The 24,971-nt window shown below is 45.8% G+C and overlaps 1 protein-coding gene across 1 annotated transcript in view; it reads right to left on the bottom strand.

The window, feature by feature from the left end:
- The window catches only part of Rin2 (Ras and Rab interactor 2), a 97,324-nt gene that overhangs the window by 22,982 nt on the left and 49,371 nt on the right, over nucleotides 1–24,971 (bottom strand). The window contains 6 exon segments of the mRNA XM_040746433.1: nucleotides 2,559–3,419; nucleotides 3,422–3,706; nucleotides 5,357–5,448; nucleotides 12,817–12,889; nucleotides 15,461–15,572; nucleotides 18,822–19,014. Coding sequence (XP_040602367.1) covers nucleotides 2,559–3,419; nucleotides 3,422–3,706; nucleotides 5,357–5,448; nucleotides 12,817–12,889; nucleotides 15,461–15,572; nucleotides 18,822–19,014 — 1,616 coding nt within the window.

The following is a 24,971-nucleotide window of genomic DNA, read 5'->3' as shown; positions in this document are numbered from 1 at the left end:
CCCCTACAGGCTTGGGCTCGCCCTCTGCCCATAGCTCTACACAGCTTGGCCTCTCTCTGAACTGACAAATGATGGTCGACATATGCAGAAATGTAATCAGCTTTGGGGTTAGGAGTCTCAAAAGCGTCACTGTATTAACAAGTCCTCAGTAAGCCACCCAGCCATTCATATAGTGAAATGGAAAACACAGACAACTGAGTTAAATCAATGTCACTTCCACATTGAAGGGGACTGGCTTTCTAATAATTAGGATCACTTCTTCCCCTTGGTACAGTTTCTCAGGCTGACCTCTGCTACACTAGCCTTCCCCTTACTTTCAAAAGCCTGGTGCTTTTCAATGCCCTTTCAAAACACTATGTTTTTCATTCATGAAGCAACAGGAAAAGCTGCCTGCCTTCAGGCAAATACTAAAACAAAACAAAACAAAAACCACAAAACAGCACAAACCAGGCTGGGCATGACAGCACACTCCTGTAGTCCCAGCTATTCCTGAAACGGAGCAGGAGGACTGCTGGAAGCCAGATTGTGAAAACGGTCTAAGCAATACAGCAAGACTTGTAACTTAAACAAACAAGATCAGCCATCCAACCAAACAGCAAAACCAATACAAAGCAAACTGTCACAACTCCCCTACTGGCACAAGCAGTAGGGTAGGCTGGCACAACAGGGGCTTGCCACAGGTGGTGGCTCATGCCTACAAACCTAGAAGGCTGAGGCAGGAAGACTAAGAGGTTCAAGGCTTGTCTGTGCCACGTAGCACAGCTTCAGGCCAGTTCAAGTTCTGGCCTGGCCAGCTACTAGGGATGTGGGCTGACATATCACCTGACTTCCCCAACCCCTCAAGGGATAGGGTGCATTTTGACTGGGGTGTGTGTGTGGAGGGGGAGTGGGGAGCCCCCACTGAAGCAGCTTGTTCAGGCTGCCTAGCTTGTCTGGGAGACTCTACAGATGTGGGCTTCCCTTCTCATTAGGGACTTCGATTTTAAAATAAGAGTTAGAATTTTCGGGATGTTTTTGAAGAGGATGAATTTTTGAGCTCTAAACACACACACCTACACACACCTACACACACACACACACACACACACACACACACACCCCTGACAGGCAAACCTCCCTAAGATTTTCTTGGTCCTTAAGGTATCATTGAGGAAGCCCAGGCTGAGGCCCTCTTCCCAAGGAGCTCCTGCTCTGTGGGCTCGCTGGTGCCAATGGCAAATGTAGCTGACTCCTGCCAACAGCCTCCTAGAGACTGAGCCTCCTCAGTCCTGGGAGGAAGCCTCTCATTCAGGTAGGGTCCCTGTGACTATGAATTTGGAGCTTGTCTTCATCAGACTCCAGGGTTGCAGGGGGAAAAGGCAACTTCTGTGGCTACTTTGCATTCTGAGGAAGTCTCCTGAAGCCTTTCAATTCCGAGACACTTCACAAAGACACATTCCTTTCAGCGGCTCTCTCCTGAGCACCCCAGCTCCTCTAACCACGCCCAAACAACCCTGGGCTAGGTCAGAGCACCACAAGAAAACAAACAGGGCTTTGAGTCTTTTGAGACCAAATCAAAGAGCTGCTCAAATTCAAAGTAGGAGAGAGAGAGAGAGAGAGAGAGAGAGAGAGAGAGAGAGAGAGAGAGAGAGGAGAGAGAGAGAGAGAGAGAGACATGCTCTACCACACACTGTTTACTACTTTCAACAAACACATCCAATCAGAAAGAAGAAATCTGAGTTTAGCTAAACCATGGAAATGTTTGCAAACTCTTGGCTGTTGCTACCCACTGAATGAAGTCTCTGAAATTAACCTTTTAGAGTCAACCTTCTGAAATTAAAACAAAGCATGACAAAAAATCTGTGCTCTGGAAAAAAAGACTGCTTGCCAAATTCAAATTTGCCTTGGCAAGCTGCTTACCAAAGTAACTATTCACAATTGAGCCCTTCTGTGAGGTCACAGAGAAAGCATTTCCCCTTGACTCTGGAGAGAATGCCTTTCATGTGATCTCCAAATTATGCCACTTATTGTAAAGGTACACCAAATAAACTCGTCTTTCCCATTTCTTGTTTATTCCCAAACCGCGCCTGATAAAGATTCTGTAGAGTGAAAGCCAGCAGTGGGTCTACGCTTGATGGAGGACAGGGCCTCAGGGTCCCAAGTGTTGGTCTGTGTTCTGCTTTCTGGGCTGGGGCGTGCACACAGGTGTGCTTTTCCCACCCAGTCTTCACACTCCTAACATATGCTGCTACAAAACAAAACACCTACAGCCTCTCAAAAGGAAGCAAAAATACTGTCTATAAGCTTGCCGCTTACAGAGATTCACACTCAGAAAATGCTCAACAGATGTGTCATACACACACAGAGGGCAAGCACAGGCAGCAACTGGGACCTTCCAAAGCAACGTAAACATTTGCAGCTTGATGTGTAGCATCTGCCTTAAAAGGGAGATCTTTCCACTCAAATCGGGTGAGAGATTGTGTCATTTGTAACTTCAGAGTAAACTTCATCCAAAACAACAAGACGTACCATCCGTCAAGAGTTACAGCAGATTTGAAGGTGGGGAGAAAGGCACTTACCAATTTGGTCTTCTGGGATCAGCGACTCAATAGGGGGGTCCAGTTCCGAGCTCTGGGACAAGTAGTTCTTGACCTGGGTCATAAACTGTCGGATGGTCTGCAGCATGTCAGTGCTGGACACATGGCATTCCTTGTTCTCTTTCAGGAAACTCACGTAGTCCTGCACCAGGCACCCGAAATAGGTGCATTTATCCCGGGACAGCTCGGCGATCCTGCGGACCATTCGCTTCTCCGGGGTCATGAAGGAGCTGAACACCCCGCTCATCTTTCGCAACTGGGACTTGACAAGCTTGGGCAGCACAAAAGAGCTGTTCCTCTTCTTTTTTGACTTGATGGGAGGTGCCATGGTCTCCTGGTCACTCTCCCCTTCGTAGTCCTCCAGGCTGCTGGTGGTGTCGGCCTCGTAGCCATACAGGGGCATGCTCCGGTCGAACTCCAGCGAGTCAGAGGAAGAAGTGGAAAGGCTCATGTCGCTCAGCCTCTGCCTGCCTCCATGGCACGGTGGTGGGTGTGATTCAGAGCCGGGCGGCGGCGCCCTTGTGCAATCCCCGGGGGCGTCCCTAGGCGGGGCTCCACCTGCGTGCCCAGCTGTGCCCAGCTCTGGCTCAGGCTCTGGCTCCGGACTCCGACTGGGCCGGCAGGCGGTCAAGGTCTTAGCGCTGCCTTCCGCTTCCAAAAAAGAAGCCTGCTTCTTCAGCCGGGGTGGAGGGATGGGAGTTGGTTTTGTTCCAAGCAGAGCTACGTTCCCATGTTTGCTATGGTTGACTGTTTCTGGCATGCTCGTCTGGGGTTCAGTCCTGGATAGCCCAGGGCTTGTGTGCAGACTATTAATAGCGGGTGGCGGGGGCCTGGGTGGGGGGACCGAGGCCTCTCGGTGCCATTCGCGTTGGGAGTCCTTGTGCTCAGCCGCTTTGGGCCTGGACTGAGGTCCTGGCTGTGCACTTTCAAGAAAAGAGGATTAATAAAACACAAGGCTCCGTTGGTCTGGCTGCACTCCAGCTCCGAAGGCGTCCTGGTTTTTATAGAATGCACTCCATTTATAAGGCAGAGCTGACGCAAGGAGGCAGGACAGATGCTGGCTGAGGAGAGAGGCCTATGGGGAGGTGGGGAGTTTGGGGGTTTGTTGTCAGCTGAGGAGCTCCAAAAATCTGAAAGTCATTATCAGTGAAGACAAGAATGTAAATATAGTGTAGTTGGGCCATTCCTTACAAGACAGACAGACAGACAGATACACACACACACACACACACACACACACACACACACACACACACACGCACGCACAGTCTGTAGGTCAACAGAAGCTTAACTTGGGGTCTGCTTTTTTCCTTTGGTTCCCCCTCTCCCCCTTTCACTATGCTCCCTTACTGGAAAGGGCAGAAAGGCATCCAGGCCCAGCTATGGGCTCACAGGAAAACTCCAGGGACTTCTCACCTTCAAAGCCTTTGAGAAAGGTTGGCTGAGCCAACAGACAGCTCCAGCCCAGCCCTTCGCACAGGTAAGAAGGACAAAGAACTGGAATGGGTCCAGGATAAGCTTATAAAGGGCACAGGGCTACCACTGAGCTTGCTTTTCAAATCCCACTCAGCTCAGAGAGCAATACCACCACCCTTTCCAATCAACATCTCCAGGGTGCCCTCTAAGGAGGCAGCTGCCAGCCAAGGAGTTAGTTCATCTGGCCTCCAAGTTCTCCTTTATGAGGAAGGACCAACAGCTGGGCCTGAGGGATGTTACACAATCTATGTGAAGTTTTACCCATTCAGCATTAAAACCCAACACAGAGGAAAACTGCATTCAAGGGTCCCATCCCTATAGCGGTGGGATGGGGTGGGGTTTCAGAATGTGTGTGTGTGTTGTGTGTGTGTGTGTGTGTGTGTGTGTGTATGAGAGAGAGAGAGAGAGAGAGAGAGAGAGAGAGAGAGAGAGAGAGGTTAGGAGGGGGGAGGGAGGGAGAGAGTTTTAGGTTCTAGACACCGAGGTATGAGGCTTTAAAAATCCCATTCAAATACTGGTGTGCGATTGTTAACCTATTCACAGACCAAAGTGTTAAAATCTTAAAAGAAATTCCCCTCTCCATCTAGGAGGAAAATATTTAACTAAAGTTAAACCCATACTGATTCTGTCAGAGCACTTGGAAAAAATCAAACCAGGTGAACTGCGTGTATTGGTTCACTGTCAGCCTCATTCTGGCAGATTGTGGGGCTTTGGGGGGAAACCAGCAAAGAGGCAGACCGCAGAAGTCAGTGCCAGCTGACAGAGTGAGGACCTTTGGTGGGAGGAGGGACATAGCCCACAGCAGCAGGATGGGAGCTGAGTAAAAGGGGAAGAGAGACACGTCCTGAGATGCTGTCATCATTCGTCACAGTCCGGAGTGTCACCCGTGTCTGTGTGCCACTTAGGTAACAGCCATGCATGTGGATGCTGAGATCACCACACCGGACCTCTCTTCCTGTTAGTGCTGCCTTTCCCCAGCAAGATGCTGCAGAAAGAGAAGACCTTGGCAGGTCTTATGCTGGGCTCTACTTCTGGGGAGCCTTAATAGTTTGAAGGGATAAACTAGGAGATTTAGGAGTTACCCAGACACACATAGTCCCAGTATCTAAGAGTGGGATGACTTGGGTAAAGAATCCCAGAATGTGTGATTCAGGGACCTCTGGGTTCTGAGAGCTACATTTTGCCACGAAAGTGGGATTCTTTTTTGTTACAATTGTGTGTTTGATGGAGCCGTGGGGCAGCCCCACAGGAATACTACTCATGGATTTACTCTAAGATAGACCCAGGAAGGGGTACCCACTTACTTAGTCCCAGCTGGGCTAGTTCTTCAAGCTGAGACTCCGTCTTGGCTGTTGAAATGGCATAAGGCAACTTCAAGGTGAATGGCAGAACATCCCTGATATACACATAAAAGAGAGAGAATGTTTGTAATTGCATAACTGGTGAAGCCCTCATGCATTCATTTTCATTCTAGAGACACTTCATATTAAATTGTCCAAAACATCACAAGTTGACAACATACTACATCCAACCAGAGCTTCTCTCTTTTGGCGACTCTCATCTGAATGATCACATTGGGGACAGGCCAAGATACAAAGCTGCCTGATTGAATCTGTGCCAAGGGTTAAAGTTCCCTGCTGGGTAGCATTGGGTGTGTAGAGTTCATATCAGGATGTCTGACTATGCTAGTAGGTCCATCACCCTCTAAAGCAACATGTCCCACTTAGCTAGATGCCCATCTTAATGCTGGGTGCTCACTCTCTAGACAGGAATGTTCAGTCCTTAATCCCCACTATCTTACATACCGCAGGTTCTCAGCAAGTATCTGCTGGCTTCTCACATACAGTTTCATTGTGACATTTTCCAATCGGAGATCATTCATGTGGCCCATGTGTGCTGGAGATGGAAGTCTCTACCGTGTTTTGGGGCTGGTGTGCTCTAACATGGATGTATACAGGGATCACTGGAGATATCATTATATTATGCACTGCATACTTAGATTCAGGTGGTCTGGATGGGTCCTTTAGGTCACGAATGCCACTTGCCACTGGAACAATCTTTGAAGGCAAGTTTCAGGTGGACTCATGACAATAATTGCTAAAGAGGGTGGCACCATGTGCTGATAAGTCATATGCAGAGGTGCCCCAGAGAGCAACAAGCCTACTAGAAAAGTGCCAAGCTGATGTCATGGTCCTGCGACAAGCATAGCACTAGAAGTCTTCTGGAGCAAATGCACAAACCATGGTGTGTTTCTTAGAAAGGGTGGCAGCAGACAGACTAAAGAGTGGCTCATTTTTAGATGCAAGTCTGAGAACCAAACTCGAAGAACTCCTAACGTTAGCACAGGGCTCAGCATAAACCCCTGCCCAGGAGAAAGTCATATTCAATGACAATGGTGACCTGAACAGAAAGGTGTATTAATTTTTTTTTTGGTAATGGTTTTGGCCTTAGAAAAAAAGTAATTATCCACTCTTTCCCTTCACAAATGTTTATTATCATCTACAATAAGCAGACATTGTTCTGGGCCAGGAACAAACAGGAGTCCCTGCCAGAACAGAGCACCATGCCAGTGAACATCAACAGGATACAAACAGGTAAGCTATGTATAGAATTTAGGGGACGAGTCACAGACAATGTAAAAACATTATGCATGGGGAAGGGGGGATAAATAAAGACTGTTTGAAGCCAGCGGGTGTGGAGGTGCACACCTGTAATCTCAACACTATCTGTGATGGGGAGGCTTAAGCAGGAGGATCAGAAGTTCCAGGCCAGTTGGGGCTACACAGCAAATTCCAGAACAGCCTGCCTCAAAAATAAAATAAAATAAAATAAATAAAAATATAAGAGGGCCAGCAGTGAGATGGCTCAGTGAATAAAGGTGCTTGCTATGCAAACCTGGCCACTGGAGCAGAGGGAACTGATTCCAAAGGTTGCCCTCTGGCATGCACATGAACACTACAGCAGCAGCACACCCCCTCCCACATACGCACGCACGCACGCACGCACCGAAACACACATACATTTATAGAAAACATTTAAGCTAAAAGAAGAACATTTGAAGGTGATTTTGACCTAGACCAGGATTCCTAAGTGGTTATTCAGATATAAAATTGATCTAGGGACTCAAGAGACAATGGCTCAGTAGTTAAAGCACTTGTCTCACAAGCCTGAAGGAAACTCAGAACCCATGTAAATGCCAGGTGGATGAGGTGACTCCTGTGATACCAGCCTTATAAGGTAGAGTAAGGGACACCCAGAGCAAGCTGGCTAGTGAGAACGGCCATATTGGTGATCTGTGGGTTTGACTGAGAGACCCTGCCTCAATGAACAAGGTGAAAGTGCCATTGAGGATGATTTCTGACACCAACCTCAGGCCTCCACATGCACATATATGCATGCGTACCCCACACACATACATGCAAAAATGCATACACACACAGACACAGACACAGACACACACACACACACACACACACACACACACACACACACACACACACGAGAATAGAAGAAGAGGTATCTGGTGAGTAAATCACACAGGGAAGACAACCCCAAAGCATGGGAACGGTATGTGCAAAGGGCCTGTGGCGGGACCATCTAGCACATGTGGAGAACAGCAAGTGGGTCACTGTGGTTATCGTAGTGATGGTGAGAGACAGGCGTGGAAGTTTCTGCCTGTATTTTATCATCAAAAAATGTCTTGAAAGTTTCTATTGAAGAAAATCATATACCAAATTATCCTGTTGTTTGTGGTAAGATTAGGCAACATTCTGGAATGAGCTAGATCAAATCTGGATTACTGGAGAATCTTGGAACCCTTACAGCTGTTGACAGTCAATTACAAAACTGCAGAGTCAATGAAAATAAAATTAAAAAAGAAACATGGGTGTTTCAACAGCCAATAGTGTAACCAAAGCTCTAGCGTGCTGTCTTATGAAGTCAGGGGGCTGTTTCTCCTGAGAGTGACCAGCCCTGGTCAACTCCTGCTTCACCTAAGGCTGTGAACACCTTCTTCTGTGTTCTGGCAGGGGCAGTGATCCTGACTCTGAAGGGGAGACTAATGTTACAACTGCAATGTTGTAAAATCAAAGCATATTGCAAAACCAGATTCGTAAAGCCACACTCAGTCCATTCAAATCTACTTTCTTCACCCAATGTGGAGAAAAGTAACACATAGCAAAACCAACCTAAGCTTATTTTAAGCTTTTACCTAGCTCAGCATGCTGCATAGAGTTTAAACATCACCTGACTGGCTTGGGTGTTCTTAATGACATAGCACAGGAAGCTATACCTGACATTTGTTAATAGATGGTTGTAGGTTTTGACTTATTTAGACAATTAGATGTTGTATATGAGCCACCTCACACAGGGCCAGCTAGGATCTTCACACAACCCCTCCACCCACACTTCCTTCTTATCTATACCTTATTTTAAAAAGGCGCTCTGATGTTAAAGTTTGTACATAACAAACAAAATAGAGCGAACATCTTAATACAGATCTTTCTCCCTAGAGTTTCAGTACATACACCATCTAGATTTATTTTATCTTTGCTCTGTATGTTTTGTTTATAAAGAGGGAGAGAGTAACATTATTCAGCAGCTACTGTTGCAAGGCACCAAGCATTTGAACACCTGTGGGGCCTACTGACCATGCTAGGAAGAAGCTGTAATGTCGCTCACTCATTCATATCAGAATCATGCAACTACACTGACTGGTGTAGTGCTTGATGCACCCCATAGAACTCCTGGCAGGAAAGCAGGGATTGAAACGCAGGCGTGTGGAGTTGGCAGAGTAGAGTGAGGAAGTGTGGGCTTTGGCATCAAGATAAGAATGGATTCAAATTCTCTGTCTCCCTCCCTCCTCTCCCTTCCTGTCTCTCTCTCTCTCTCTCTCCCTCTGTAGTTTCTCAAGACAGGGTTGCCTATGTAACTCAGGCTGGCCTGGAACTCCCAATTTTCCTACTTTAGCTTCTTGAGTGCTGAAGTTACAGGTATGTTCTATACCTGCTAGTTTTATTTCTGTTTTAGATTTATTTCTCTTCCTTACATGTATGAGTGCTGAAGTTACAGGTATGTTCTATACCTGCTAGTTTTATTTCTGTTTTAGATTTATTTCTCTTCTTACATGTATGAGTGCTGAAGTTACAGGTATGTTCTATACCTGCTAGTTTTATTTCTGTTTTAGATTTATTTCTCTTCCTTACATGTATGAGTGCTTTGCCTGCATGTTTGCCTTTTTTGTTTGTTTGTTTGTTTTTGTTTTTCAAGACAGGGTCTGCATGTTTGTCTTGTACCACATGCATGTCTGGTGCCCCTCAGGGGCCAGAAGAGTATGTCTGATCCCCTGGGACTGAAGTTACAGTTGAGAGCTGAGACTTGAACTTCAGTCCTCTAGAAGAACAGCCAGTGCTCTTACCCACTGAGCAATTTCTGCAGCCCCCTATAGCTTCTGGTTGATGATTATATGATGGTAAGCTAGCACCTCACTCCTGTAGATCTAATCACAAGGCTGACAGAAGGAGTACGGATAATGTACCTGTTGTGCTTATCACAAATATAGAAGACTCCAGCTACTATTTCAAGAGTAAAAAGTGTGGTCCAAGCCCAGAAGCAATATCACCATCACCTGGGGGCTTGTTGGGTGTGCAGGATGGTACAGTCCAGATCCCCTGAATTCAAGTCTGCCTCTTAATGGGGTCAAGTGATTCTGATGCACAACGGAGTTTGAAAGGTGGATGGTTCTCTATATTGTGTTGACAGCACCCAAGCAACAGGGAGTTCTGTGGTGTCTCTGAGCAATGGCATGCATTACTTCTACTCTCAACTGTGCTGATACAACACTACCAATCGGGTGTCTACTAACTGTGAATTTTGTTTTCCATATGTACTTGACACATTCTGTGTGGGAACCCACTGTGTCTCTATGATGAATTCTCTACTAGTCACCAGGTATAAGATTTCAGAAATAATTTGGTAAGACTGAATCCTGTCAACCACTGATGACCAAAAATGCCAATGAGGAGCATTAGAGGGGAAACCAATGCATCAAGCACCTTTGCATTTAAAATAAAAAATGATTGTCAGGCAGTGGTGGCACATGCCTTTAATCCCAGTACTCAGGAGACAGAGGCAAGCAGATCCATGTGAGTTCAAGGCCAGCCTGGTCTGCAGAGCAAGTGCCAGGACAGGCTCCAAAGTCACAAAGAGAAACCCTTTCTGGAAAAATGAAAAAAAAAGAATGACTTTCAGGCCCCTTTACTTGCAAAATGTAGATGCTGGGATCTTCCTGTAAGTACCTCAAGTGGACTTAGCAATTTGCCAAAGGCCTTCACTTGCTTCATGGTGTTTAATCACCAGCCTGTCCTGCTACTCCAGCAGGTACTCTGGCCTGCTTGGAGTGTGGAGGACAGAGATGGAATCTTCTCTGTGTAGCTGCCAAGTATTTGTGGGTGTAAGGCTCTTTCTCCAATAGCACAATTACAAGGAGGCAAAGTTGGAAGGTGAGCTGTCAGCCAGCTTCACCTCCAACTGACATGTCAACACTGATGTCATCTCTAACCTGGTTAAAACTTTTAAGACTGGGATTGTAATTCATCATATTATCGGGGTACTATTGGCATTTATTTTATTGGGGTGCTACTGGAATTGAGCGATTGGGTACTGGGGAAACTAGATAATCTCATTTCCTGAGACAGTACCTCACAAAGAATGGAACCATCCCAGATTCCTAAAGTCTTTCCTTAGAGGGTATTTGGTGCATAATTTTAATATAATCCTGAATAGTCAGGATGTAACTGCATCAAGAAAAAAAGATTTGTACCTTAGTCCAAACTTTGCCTCCAAAGCATCATATTTACATGAAGCAGCTCCCGTCAGTGGTTTGGGTGACGCCCACCACTACAGCTGCAGCACAGCTTCAGCCTGCTTTCAGGTTACTATATGTGTGCACTAAATACAGATATATTTAGCCAAACGTTAAAATAACAAAGACTTAGATGTCATAGTCAGCTAAATAATGTCTTCATTCTCTTAATCTAAAATGATGTGTTAAAAACAGTTGTATTTCAGATGTTTAGAAGTGAAGCACACAGGCTTCAGGGACCATGACCCTAATCTAGCAAGCAGGTGGCATCCCTTGAGGGGGGGGGGTTCCTCACCAGGCAAGCACTGTCCATCCTGGGAGCTGCACTCATTTACTTCCTGCTGATGAGCAGTGCTACAGTCTCCTCTTCCTCAGGCCATTTACTGTGCAACCTTAGCTAGCCTGAGAGATTAGCTGCCATGCCAGGCAGAGAAAGTCAACAGGTATGAAGCATGCTAAACAATCTAATCCTTAAAATAACCTGAGCCAAACCCAAATGACTCCCCAGTCTCGGTGAGACAGCTGTGAGTTGTGACCTCTGAAAAGATATTTCCTGTAGCCAACAGGAAAGATATTTCAGTGAGCAAACAGAAAGGCCAAGAAAGCCTTGGCTCAACCTTCAGCATGTATTCCTAGCACTGATATAGGGGTTCATAACTATCCGTGACTCTGTAGCTAGAAGAATGTGACGTCATTGTCTGTTTATATGGGTACCAGGCATGTGGATAGTGCACAGACCTGTATTCAGGCAAATTCCCATATGCATAAAATAAAATATGAAAATCTAAAAACAAGAAAGGAAGGAAGGACAAAAGGGCGGAAGGAAGGAAGGAAGAAAAGAAGGAAGCAGGCAAGGCCAACCTCTACAGGCAGCAAGATTTCTTTGCTTAATTACTTCAAGAACACTGGCTTCATTTGGCTGTTTTTGTTTTGTTCCTAGGCAGTGCTAGGGATCAAACCCAGTGCCTCATGCTTTGTAAGCAAATGCTTTACCACTCAGGTACAACCCCAGGCACGGGAACTCGGACTATGAAAAGCTGTTATTGCTGTAAACTATAACTCACATCCTTTCCACACTGGTTCACATTCTGATCTGGAGCTTGAGGATGTGAGCCCCAGCTGCAGCATTTGTTTTTTTTTTTTTTTTTTTTTTGTTGTTGTTTTGTTTCGAGACAGGGTTTCTCTGTATTGTTTTGGAGGCTGTCCTGGAACTCGCTCGGTAGACCAGGCTGACCTCAAACTCACAGAGATCCATCTGCCTCTGCCTCCCAAGTGTTGGGATTAAAGGCATGCGCCACCACCGCCTGGCCGAACTGTGCAGCATTTATGGGTTGGTTTAAATAACTCACATTTGGGAATGGACTGTGTCCCCTTAAGTTTTCAAAAACACTGTCAGGCACCTTGAAAAGCTACAGGTTTAGCCGGGCAGTGGTGGCACACGCCTTTAATCCCAGCACTCGGGAGGCAGAGGCAGGCGGATCTCTGTGAGTTCGAGGCCGGGCTGGACCGATAGCCTCCAAAACAATACAGAGAAACCCTGTCTCATAAAAACCAAAAAAAAAGAGAAAAGTTACAGGTTTAAGTACTGGTTTCTGTCTGACTATATGTGTGCATGTGCATGCACGTTTGTTTATATAGGCTGGATATATGTCTAGCCATCAGGAGCTATGGACCAGCTTGAAGAAATAACCAAATTGATGAGAATTTGCATCTGGAGGTCCAGGCCATTGTTTCCATCCTAAGCTTAACACTGGAATGGGGTGAATATCTTATTTAAGTGGCAAATCCTTCCCTGACATCTCATAGGTGACCAGCCTTCCAGATCCCTTCTCCAGACTGAAGTCCAGAGTAAATCATACACCAAGCAGGTCCTTGAGGGCATGGGATGTTCAGAATCCTTACCTGCTGATGCAGTAGAAAGCAATGAGCCGGAATAAATCTGCAAAGCTGATTCCTGAGCCTTCCAGGGAAAAGGCTAGAAAAAGAGAGAGAGAGAGGTTCCAGAAGGTAGCTGAGTCTTCCAGAATGTCTGGAAAGGAACGACATCTAATGCAGCATATGTGGGCCCATTTCCACCCTCTAGACTACTGTGCAGTTTATCCAAACCAGCTGTGAGGGGGCTGCCTGACAGCCAGACACAGCTTTAAGCAGCTAGCGAGGGCGGCCTCCCTGACTCACTCTTAGCACACGCTCCATGCTTAGTAAACACACTCACTTGCACAACAACCTCTCTGTTTGTTTTGAAGTTCAGAGCTCAGGGTCGGGCAGGGCCAAGGGCTCATCTGACTGCAGCAGAAGCCAACAGCACTCAGCAGCAATGGGTCAATGGTCCCACCACTCCAGGCCCTTTCTTCTTTCTTCTTTCTTCTTCTTCTTCTTCTTCTTCTTCTTCTTCTTCTTCTTCTTCTTCTTCTTCTTCTTCTTCTTCTTCTTCCTCCTCCTCCTCCTCCTCCTCCTCCTCCTCCTCCTCCTCCTCCTCCTCCTCCTCCTCCTCCTCCTCCTCCTCCTCCTCCTCCTCCTCCTCCTCCTCCTCCTCCTCCTCCTCCTCCTCCTCCTCCTCCTCCTCCTCCTCCTCCTCCTTCTTCTTTTTTTTTTTTTTTGGTTTTTACGAGACAGGGTTTCTCTGTATTATTTTGGAGGCTGTCGATCCAGCCCGGCCTCGAACTCACAGAGATCCACCTGCCTCTGCCTCCTGAGTGCTGGGATTAAAGGCGTGCGCTGCCACCGCCCGGCCAGACCCTTTCTTCTTATATCATGAACCTGCAGGGCCATACTCCCTTTTGACAAGTCATAGCCCACTTATGTAGACACAGGACAGAGGGACATGAACCCAGAGGTCAGGTCAAGGGCTCTAGAAATCATTTCTGGGTTACATTTCATATAAATATTCTAAAATCCTGTCTTCTTGCCTGGCAGCATTACACAAGCTCCAAAATCAGAGATGCGTTCAGACAACAAGCTGTAGTCACATGTACTACTCCCAAAAGGTGGGGGCATGGAGGAGCTTGGTTTCCAATCCTCATGGGCCAACCACCTTCATATCACCTACAAAATGGACAACAACAGTTCCTTGCCAGCCTGAAGGATCATCATAGAATATAATTTGTTTTTGATGAAATACCTCATGTGAAATGTATGGGGTGTCTATTGCATCATCCAGAAATAATGCTAAAATATCTTTTATTGTAGTGAACCCTCTCTTATTCCTATCTGTACAGAGACCAGTCTTTTGGGTAGATATCATTATGGTAGGACTTAGGCCTGCAGTGAGTCATTCTGGGCAGGATGATGCTTTGCACAAACTAGCTCTGGAAGTCCCTTGGCGGATTGGGGGAGTGACTGAAGTCCTAGAATCTTATGGGGGAATAAAAACCTTCTGGCTTCAGGGAACTCAACAAACAGGTGTGTGTGTGTGTGTGTGTGTGTGTGTGTGTGTGTGTGTGTGTGTGAGTGTGTGTGTGTTTCATTGACAGTGCCTGTGCGTGGAAAGAAAGGAAGTGGTTTCCTTGTCGTGGTGAACTTCGGAAACTGGGAAGGATTTAAATGCCAGGAGAACTTGTTGCTGGTTGGGCCAGCAGCCTCCCAAAAGCCACCTCAGAATAATGGAATCAATTTAACATAAATTCATTATTTATTAACTTTCTAGACATTCACTATCTTTAAAATGGCGGTGGGTCTAAAACATGACTTTAGATTATTTCCCACTGTATTTACTTGTTGTCCAAGTTCAGCCTGCTCAGGTGCATCTGTTTCCCAGGAACCCTTGATCATGTGAATTCCAGGTTTACACTTGAACTGGAAGCAGATCATGGATGCAGGCAGGGTTTTCCTGTGCAAGAAATATCACTTCCTTGGATTCTACATAAGGTCACTGACTTAAGGAGACTGGACATCAAGGTTGAGGAAATGTCATGCCCGCCCTTCAATTAACCTCAGTATCTTCAAATGCAGGGACTGAGTCATGCTCCATCCTGCAGGCTTCCAAACTTCACTCTCCTGGCCTTTGCCCCTTAGCTTGCTAACCTAGAATTTCTAGATCTCCCCACTTTGTTGTGCAGACCCATCTCTGATCTGATCTTTTCTTGGAGATGGGCAGTACCTCAGAACTGTGTGTTCCCTCTTTTATTTAAAACTTGGCCTCCCAACACTCCACATTTCCAATGGTCAGAAAGTAGACAACAGAGAGGCAAGCAACATGGCTGAGCAGTAACTGCCTCCAAATCCCCAGCTACTCATCTACCCGTGGGGCTTGACTCGTCTCGGATTAACTGCCTTTCATGGAAGACTGAACAGTGACTACCTGGAGAGAATGCGTGTGCTTGAGGCTTATTCATTCGGGAAGATGTGCAGACACATGCTTTGGCATTAGATCTTGTAAAAGTGCTGTTGCTGCAGCTTCCCTAGGGTTTAGTCAGCAGCAAACTAGGGCCTCAAATCTACACGGTGCCTACCTGGGGACATGGTAAGATGATCTACACTCAGCCCCTCTGATGTGCCAAACCTGAGGGCGCACACGGTACGCCCTCACTATCTGATAAACACTTACTGTATGTGCTTTCTTTAATAGTGAACTCTTTGAGAGGTGCTCCAAATTCACAGGGCAGGCGAAGGGAGAGGACTTTCTTCTGCATTTTGGAGGACTTACGAACCAAAAAGATCTAGCAGAAGGAGGAAAAATGCAAGTTAAGGAGAGGAAAACCTGGGTACATAATTTTCCTTACATATGATGTCCTGTGCTTGGAACATCCTTCCCAACAGGTATACAGCTCAGTGCAGGACTCTACAGAGAAAGAGCCCAGAGCCTATTGAAGACCCCTTATTTTCAACAGGGACTTTATTCATGAAGCTTAAAAAGTCCTTTGTCTGCAGAGGCACCAGTGGTCTGGTGACTCTTTCACTGTGGCAAGTATATATGCCTTAGCCCCGTCTCAAACTGGTGTCTTGACGGATGAAACTTAACTTACAAAGAAATTCGCATGAGCAAACCATAGACGTAGGGAATTTGTTGGCTAATTTGGCTCACAGAATATTTACAAGAGGAACTTGAATTTGTTAAGAGTAAAGAAGCAGTTGTTTTTGAAGTTTTAGTTTTTGCTATTGAGAATTAATTTCTAGCTTCTTTCGAAAAATGAGATAATGTGTCAAGTCAGAGACATGGAGAAAGCCCTCAGGAGAAAAAAATGGCTGCCACATTTGGGATTTGGGAAGTGGGTGGGTGTACTCTGAGGCTCGCCCTAGCCTACACTGAGGCTGCTCCCTTCAGGTCCCAACACTGTCTTCACATAAGTGTTTTACACCACAAAGCAACGTCTGCAATGATGTCAAGGCCACTGGGCCTCTGTCCATGAAGAGGCAGGTCCACCATGTGCTGCTGTGTAGGTCAAGTCCTCACAGTTCCAGCATTATCCACCTGGCCTACAAATCAAATGGGGTGTGTAGTTTGGTGGCCTTGGCTAAGTCCTGGTCCCTTCTATAGTGAATGCCTTTCTTTAATATCTCTTTCATCTAGATTTGAACACCTTACAATTCCTGCTTCTCTCTCTTGCTACAGTATTTCATAGCCCCTACCCCAGCTGATCTTTGCTTTTCTCTTCATATCTACAGTACCCATGATGCTTATGGGGAAGGAGGGACCAGAAAGCCTTTTAAGCTTTATTTTTCCCATAATTCCCATAATTCCCATGGGATTCACACATCTGAGCACTTGGACTCTGGGACAGATTAAAACTGAGGCAAATGCTTCCGAAATAGCATCTTGGGTGCATGTGTTTGGGGTAAAGGGTTCAAGCTTGAGAGGCAGCTTCCTTAAGAAGTGGGGAACCATTAGGGATGAGTCTTGATTCCTAAAACATTACACTCTTATTGGGGGAGGCTCTCGAAGTTAGGCCAGCAGAACACATCCACCCTGAGCCCGCCTCTGTGAGTAAATGTGTGACGCCCAGCTACACAATCCTTTACATGTTGTCTGTGGCTGCTTTTGCCTGAGAAAGCCTGTGCTGAGTAGATATGACAAACACTGTGTAACCAGAAAACCCAACTACATTCCGACCCCTTACAGAGCAGTTCACAGACCTCTGCCTTGGGCAGTTGCTTAATTAAGGATGCCGTAACTATTTTAAACTATTCATGCCACCAGGGCAAGGCTTCTAGTCACCTGCTTTTCCTTCATCTTCATTCTCATTTCTGGTCCACAGCCTGTCCTCAGCCTGCCCCATCTTGTCAGGATAGGCCCTGTCAAGAGCTCATGTAGGTGGATAGAGAGAATATTCTGCTAGCTTATTCCTCTTGCAGGTCTCGGCAGGAATGGCTTATGCCCCACCCCAGCAAGAAAGCCAGGCAGGGTAGGAACTGCTGCCTGGTAATATCCTGATTCAGAACTTTGTGCATCAGTGCACAAGCATGTAATTCAATTGGTAAAAGAAAGCCTCAAGGAAGAAGTTTCTGACCATATAGACCAATGCTAAACGCAACAGCCTAGGATGCTGGCCAAGGACTTCTCTCCAAAATGATCAACTATTGCGCTGCATAGCCCCAAGCATGCTATAATGGAATTCTTAGTCCTGTCTGTTTCTACTTTCAGTAAGGAAAGAAGCAGCAAAGACCAGGCAGAGTCACTTGTATGGATGGACAGTGACACAGGTAGTCCCTGGCTGCTGCATGACCCTGAAGCTGCTATGGAATTCCTCAGCTAGCTATTGATAGAATTTTCCCCTGCTATGCACATATGGTTTAGTTACTTTGTATCTAGCATATGCTTTAAACATTATTTTATCTGTGATTTTCTGTGTTTGTCATCTGTTTGGACATTGCACCAAGTGCTATCCATTAGAACATTCTACAGTGATGAAAGAGTCTCTATCCACTACAGCAGCCACCTGTGAGCCTGAGTATGGAAAATATAGTTAGTGAAACTCAATAACCGAGTAGCCAATTTCATTCACTATAATGTGTGAGAATCTAAGTAGCTATAGGGGGGTGAGACCCCACTACAATGAACAACACCAGATATGCCAGTTATTGAATATTTTTTTTGGTTTGTTTTGTTTTTAAGAAACTTACATAGAGTGGCAGAATGGTATTTAAATCCAAAGATGACATCAGGTATCTGTGTCAATTACTCTAAAGTTTATTTACTGAGGTCTCTCAATTGAATCCAGAGTTCACAGACTGGCTGAGGGGATCCAAACTCTAGTCCTGATACTTTGTATGACCAATGCTTAATCCACTGAGCCATTCTCCAGCTCCATCTTTCTTCTTTTAAAGAGAATCTTTTCACATAGCCCAGCTGGTCTTGAACCTAGATCATCCTGCCTCAGCCAACCGAGTGCTAGGGTTGCAGACATGGGCTGCATTGCCTAGCTGAAGAGTAAGTGGGCTGAATAAGTGGAACAAATGGCCCTGGATAGGTAGTACCTGCTGAAACAGCATCAGATTTTGATTCACATGGAAAGCTACTAAGAAAGGCAAAGAAATTACTGGTAGCCTGAGAAGATAAGTTTGTGGTCACAGAACTTTTAAGATTGTGTCCCCAGATGAGTGGTTGGGCCCCACAGGGTCCCTAGACTCAGAATGAAGGGAGAGTATCAGGGGCAAGCAGAGATCTAGAACCAGGCTCAGATGGTCAGGCCCAGGGCCTCTGGCCAGGGCTCTTCCTTCCTTCGATGACCTGGCACCCTGCTGAGCCATACAATCCCATAATTGAGCAGAGGAAGACTGGAAGATAGCCCTGGAAAGGGTCTGCTCCTAGAAGTTGCCTTGTGGACCCCAGAAATACCCTGTATTGTATTTCAGGTCTGCACTAGAAACCACACTACCTAGAAGCTGGGAAGAACTTTATGGAACTCTAAGTGTTTCTCTGTCAGGCAGCAGCATGCCTGCCTGAACCTCTCCTGAGTCTTGGGTCTTACCCCTGGAGGCTGGTTCTTCAGAACCTCTGCAGCCTCCTCCTCACTCAGAGTCAGCTGCAGCCATATGGGGTGGGTGTGAAGGAGCCGGTCCAGAATGCTGAGCCTGTTGGAGAGGCTGTCATAGCCAGAGTCCCGAGGACATGCCTTCCCATCCTTGTCTTCAGAATAGCCATCATCCTTGTGTCTCACCATGCTAGAAGAAAGAAAAGGGCAGGGCTCAAATGACTGATACCATCCCTAGGTACTTAGGGCATAAAGTATTTGTTACTCAGAGGACTTCTAAATTTCAGATACAATAGGCCTGAGGTCTCAATGCTTAAAGGCACTTGTCACAAACACAAGTACTGCTGCACTTTACAGGCAAATGACCTTTGGGGATATTTGTTCTGATTCTAAATGACTAGTTTCATTTCTTCTTACAAACCTAACCATTCTTTATTCCCAACATTAGGAATAATTAAAATATCATAATCCAATGGTTCTGTGCTGTTCATAAAAGCCAACAAATGTATGTCCTAAAAGTTTTTTGTAGTTGGGTGTGGTGTGGTGGCACATGCCTTTAATCTCAGCAGTCAGGAGGTAGAGGGAAGGCAGATATCTGTGAATTCTAGGCCTGTCAGGGCTCCACAGTGAGACCCTGCCTCAACAACAACAAACAAGCAACTCAGCCCCCCCAATAAATAATAAACGTCACAACAAAAACAACCCAAAGCATGTCTATGGATGGAGTGCACTGTATTACTCAGCTACAATGTGGGCTGCTACCACAGCTTAACCAGGAGACTAGCATGCTAAGTGAGAAGAGCCAGGAGAATAGCATGCTAAGTGAGAAGAGCCAGGTGTGTACGTTCGTCACATTTGGTGGTGAGGAATAAAGGGGCATTGAGTTAAGGTCACAGTATTGTGCAGCTCTATTACACAAGTTCTGAGTGGGGAAAGTCCTAGGGGGAGAAAGTAGGTTAGTGGTTGACTGGAGTACAGGAGAGGGAAAGGAGCAGCGACTCCAAACAGGTAACTTTGGGAGTTGTAGGAAATGGATGTGGTCATGCTGAGGATTGCACAATGTGAATACACTGAAAAACCCCTGGGTGACTCATGCCCTTCAAATGGGGAGGTTTTATGGCTTGTGAATCATATCTACAAACAAGCCATATTGACCGCCTTTGGTGTCAACACCTGATTCTAGGTGAGAAGTGAGAAAACCCGAGGCCAGAGGATACACAGAGCTGCTGGTCTCTTTGCGAGCACTGGGTTCCTCCCTGAAGTACACCACACTGTAAGCACTATGACACTGGTTTTAAAGAAGATCAGGGTGCTGGTCTAGGTACACACGTGTATTGCATGCAATTCTAGCACTTAGGAATGGAGGAAGAAGGATCAAAGTTTCCAGGAAGCCAGGTGTGGAGCCCAGGCCTTTAATCCCAGAAGAGACAGTTGGGTCTCTTTGAGTTGGAGGTCAGCTTGGTTTACATAGTGAGTCCAGGCCAGCCAAGGCTACAGGTGAGATCCTGTTTCAAAAACAAAACTAAGGGATCAGGAGGCCAGACCTTGGTCAAGGGCCTGCCCTTGCTCAGAGGGAGAGTACGGAAATTCTAGTCCAAGGATACTTGTCTCTAGGGACCCTCTTCCGCCCCCACACTCAGCACTGACACCTTTCCTGGCTCTGAGAGAACAGGTCCCCATCATGGTCCTGGAGTAGCCAGCAGGAATGTCATACTTGATCCTTGTGTCCAAAGACACAGGCTTAGTGTGGGGTACATTCAGTCATCAAACACATAACCAGTGTGTGTCCTGGATGAAGCCCTGAGACAAGGAAGAATGGGCGAGCAGAGGATTGCAGAAAGGAAACATGGATTGTTCATGTGGCGATGACCATCTCTGTCACTGTCACAGAGACAAAATGAGAGCGCTGGGACAGCCGAGGAACGCATTCCGCCCTTCCCCCAGTGTCTTGGTTTTATACAGATCTAAACAGCCTCAAGCTTCATTTATTTTCTAGATACATACCTAAAGCACCAGCTACAGAAGAAGCTGAGGCAGAAGGATCACTTGAACCAAGGAGACCAAGGCCTGTTCAGGCAAGCTAGTGAGGTCATCCCGGCACATACACAATCAAAGAGAGGCCATGGTTTATTTATTTATTTATTTACTTATTCATTTGTGTGTGTGTATGCATGTGTGTGTGTGTGTGTGTGTGTGCTTATTTTTGTTCAAATGTATGAAAATTTTCTTTCAATTCTGCTGTCAGTTTCCAGAAAGAGGAGTCTGTGTCAAATCAAGGAAAGCTGCTGCCCCATCTTCAAAAGCCACCACAGTCCCTCTTGGTGTTCTAAAGTGACTATTCATAGAGGTATGAGAATACTCAAGTCCCTCAGGGGCCATATCTGAAGACTCTATAACTTGCCAAATTTGTGAGCCTATGTAGGAATCCCCTGGGGACTGGTGAAGTCACAAACTCCTGGTTTTAACCCCTAAGATTCTGATTTTGTGGATCCTGGTAGACCAGAGCTGCTGCGGTTCTCCCAAGTTCTGGGGAACACTGGTCCTGTCCATCCAATGACTTCACTGTAAGGACCACTTGCCTGGAGAGTTAAGTAGAAAATGTAAAGTTGGGCTCTGATCAGTTAGCTGTTTGGTTCTGTTAGAGGGCTTCAGGAGGGGTGTGGTAACATACTACTAAAGGAATGCCTGAAGTTCAAAATAAATATTTCAGAACCAGGGAGATACGCAAGTATAGTGCTTGCCTAGTGTGTTCCAGTCCCTAGGGAGGATTCTCAGCACTTCAAACCAAACCAAACCAAACCAAAGCAGAAAAACCATAGCACCACATTTCCCACCATCTCCAATTTGCCATATCTTATCAAGTCCAAATCTGACAGTGTCTAACATGCTGGTCCTCCACCAGGTATACTGAACAAGTAATAAGGCATTCCACTTTTCCTTAGAAGGTCACATCCCACAAATCCTCCCAGGTTTGAAGTTGTTGTTTTTAAAAATGCTCTTTGAAAAAAAAAAGCCAGGCATTGGTGGCGCATGCCTTTAATCCCAGCACTCGGGAGGCAGAGGCAGGCGGATCTCTGTGAGTTCGAGGCCAGCCTGGTCTACAAGAGCTAGTTCCAGGACAGCCTCCAAAGCCACAGAGAAACCCTGTCTCGAAAAACCAAAAAATAAAAAAATAAAAATGCTCTTTGTTCTGATGATGCTCAGCCTAAACAGCCAGGGCCCAGACAGAAAGATGGTGAGTAAGATTCATGGAGCCTCATAAAAAAGAAACCATAAATTAGACCTTGCAATTAGTCTTTGGCATTGACTTGATCCAGCCAGCCACGTGAGGTTTATAGTGTATTATTACAGGACCAAGTGGCTTTTATCAGGGGTAATCTTCAGGAAAGAGCTGAGGGATGACTGTCAGGTGGATGCTCCCATCCCCTGCATAACCCTCTTTCCAGGACAGGAGCCCACACCCTGGTTGTTAGGGGCATTGGCTACCAACAGCTTATAGCCTCCCCATTCTCCTGGAAATGCCTTGGAAGTTATATCTGTCCTCTCCCTGGGAAATAACCACTGTCCAGGGCGAACAGATGTGACTGGAGAAGGGAGTGACCTTCTTGTCTCAAGGTAGGGCATTTTGGAGTGGGATTTGTGGAGCCCATATTTTTGCCTTGCTTCCCTTTCCATCCATATCCCTGCTCCCGAGTGCTTCCCTCCAGAAATCATCTGCACAAAAAGCCAGGCATTAGGCTCAGCTTCTAGGGAGCTCTGCCTAAGACAGACCAATAGGAGTAACAGAAACCATTGGTTGCTAAGACAGACAGGTATCTCTATGTAAATGAGTGCTGGCAAAGGTCGTGTAGCTTAGAAATGTAATAAGGCATCACATGATACAATCCAGGCATCTATAATAATGGCATGACTACAGTGAGGTGTCCCAAGGGCCAGCTTCAAGGGTGGAAGTGTGAGGTCTCTTTTCTAGTTGGTCCAGGCATGTGAGACCTTGTGCAGTTCCCTTTCCGAGCTCCATTTTTCTCCTTTGTAAATGGTACCTACACCAGGTGGTGATTGTGACTTAAGGATCACTTGCCTGAGAGCAAGCAAGGATTGTGACTGAGTGCAAAGTCCAGTAGATAAAAGATCATAAAGAAGGATCAAAGGACTATGGTGACAAAGAAGGGGCTTAAACACAAGGGAACAAGAAAGAACAGGGGAGAGTCAAAATGTGCAGAGTCTACATTAACAATACACATACGCACATATATGATATGAAAGCAAAAGGAAATATTTAAGGGGAGGAGAGGGTCATCAAGAGAGTGGGAAGAACAAAGGAGAGGGTGGAGGGAGGAGAATAAACACCCACTGGGAAACTCATAGCCTGCATCTGTTGTCATGGAAACAACAGCCCAGTATCATGGCTCTGAGTTAGAAAGCTGAGTATCCCAACAGGGCTCATAGCACAGGTTGTCCCTGGGTCACACATGACTTAAGGCACTTTAGAGTGTAGGATGAGGGGTCTTTCCACTTCCTTTTTAGGCACCAGGCATTAATATCTAGAGGAGCTAGAAGGGTCACTGAGAACATAAAGTGAACTCTCAGCCTAACAGCCAGGTGCTGACACTTGACTTAGTTTTATTAGATCAGCAGGATTACGTTCATCTCTGAGAAACTGTGGCTGTGGAGCACATTCCAATGGATAGATGCTCTTTCACTTTCTGACCAGAGTCTGCAAGTCAGAAGAGACTACAGTGCAGCACCCGATGGCCAGTCCTAGTGCCCACAGTATGTGATGGCCACACTAGTGTCCTCAGATGTTTTCTTAATGTTCAGTACATTGTTCCCTCTACCATGCTCCATCTAAAACAACACATCTCAAGTATTTGTTTTGGTTTTATAATTTAGCACTTTTCAATAAAATGTGAGATAGTAAGGTAAAAATATATAAAATTAGAGGTAAGGGTGGATAGCCTAGGGGTGTAGTTGAGGATGGGCATGGTCTTGGGTTTGATTCCTAGCCTTGCCCAAAAGTAAATATATTAACTAACTTGCTAACTAAAATTGATGTGAGGTTGTTTCACTGGGAAAAATATTAGCAGAGTAAATATATGCAAAACGCCAAGCTCTTACTGTCAACCAAGAACAGTCCAGTGTCCACCTGACTGATAAGTCTCAGCTTACATGCAATGCTCTGGATGGTTCAGCCCTCAGCCTTGGAGGGTGGGGACTGTCAAATAAAAATTATAGGACTTCATTGTTATGGACTAAATTCCTGCCTCAGGCCTCAACAGGTAGCCTGAAATAAAAATGGAGTCATTGCTGCTCAAAGTCAAACTCAATAAAGTTGTTATCTACCTCCAAAGAATCCTAACAGACAATCCCCAACAAAGAATCAAGAGAGTGGTAACAGCCGATTTACCAAACAAGAAGGTTTCAGTTGACTTAACCATATTCCCCATTTTAAGTAAAAAGGTTACAGGAAACAGTGCCATGCTAACCATTTAGTTATGTGTATTTTTCTTTTTTTCTTGAGACAGTATCTTTCTATGTATCCCTGGCTGTTCTGGGACTTGATATGTAGACCTGGCAGACCTCTAAATCACTTGCCTCTGCCTCCCAAGTACTGAGATTAAAATTGTGTACCATCATCACACCCAGGTTCCCCCCAACCCCCTTCTTCTTCCAGGCAGGATTTCTCTGTATAACAGCTCTGGCTGTCCTGGAACTCACTCTGTAGACCAGTCTGGCCTCAAAGCCACAGAGATCTGCCTGCCTCTGTCTCCAGAGTGCTGGGATTAAAGGTGCGTGACACCATTACCCTACCCTTTCCCCTTTTAAGACAATGTTTCATTATGTGGACCGGGCTGGTTCAGATTTGCAGTCCTCCTATCCTCCATTCCTCATGCCCCACCATGAGGCAGCCCTAAGGCACCTTCTCTTAGATCTCTCACTATTTCTCTTGCCACCTCACAAGGAAAGCAACCTTGAAACAATCAAACCAATTTTAGAAATCCTTCTGGTTTCTGGCTATAAAACAACCTCCCATCCTTGACTTGGTCTGTTTTATGGAATGATACATTGTTACATCCTACAAATGAAAATAATGTCAATTAAGAGCTTTAAATTCTAATTTTGTCTTCCTTCTGTCAGAACAAAGCACAG

The sequence above is a fragment of the Mesocricetus auratus genome, unplaced genomic scaffold (genome assembly GCF_017639785.1).
Source record: "Mesocricetus auratus isolate SY011 unplaced genomic scaffold, BCM_Maur_2.0 Super-Scaffold_100004, whole genome shotgun sequence".
NCBI classification, from domain to species: domain Eukaryota; kingdom Metazoa; phylum Chordata; class Mammalia; order Rodentia; family Cricetidae; genus Mesocricetus; species Mesocricetus auratus.
Note: the sequence above shows the minus strand (reverse complement) of the source record. Positions and strands in the feature narration are given on the sequence as shown.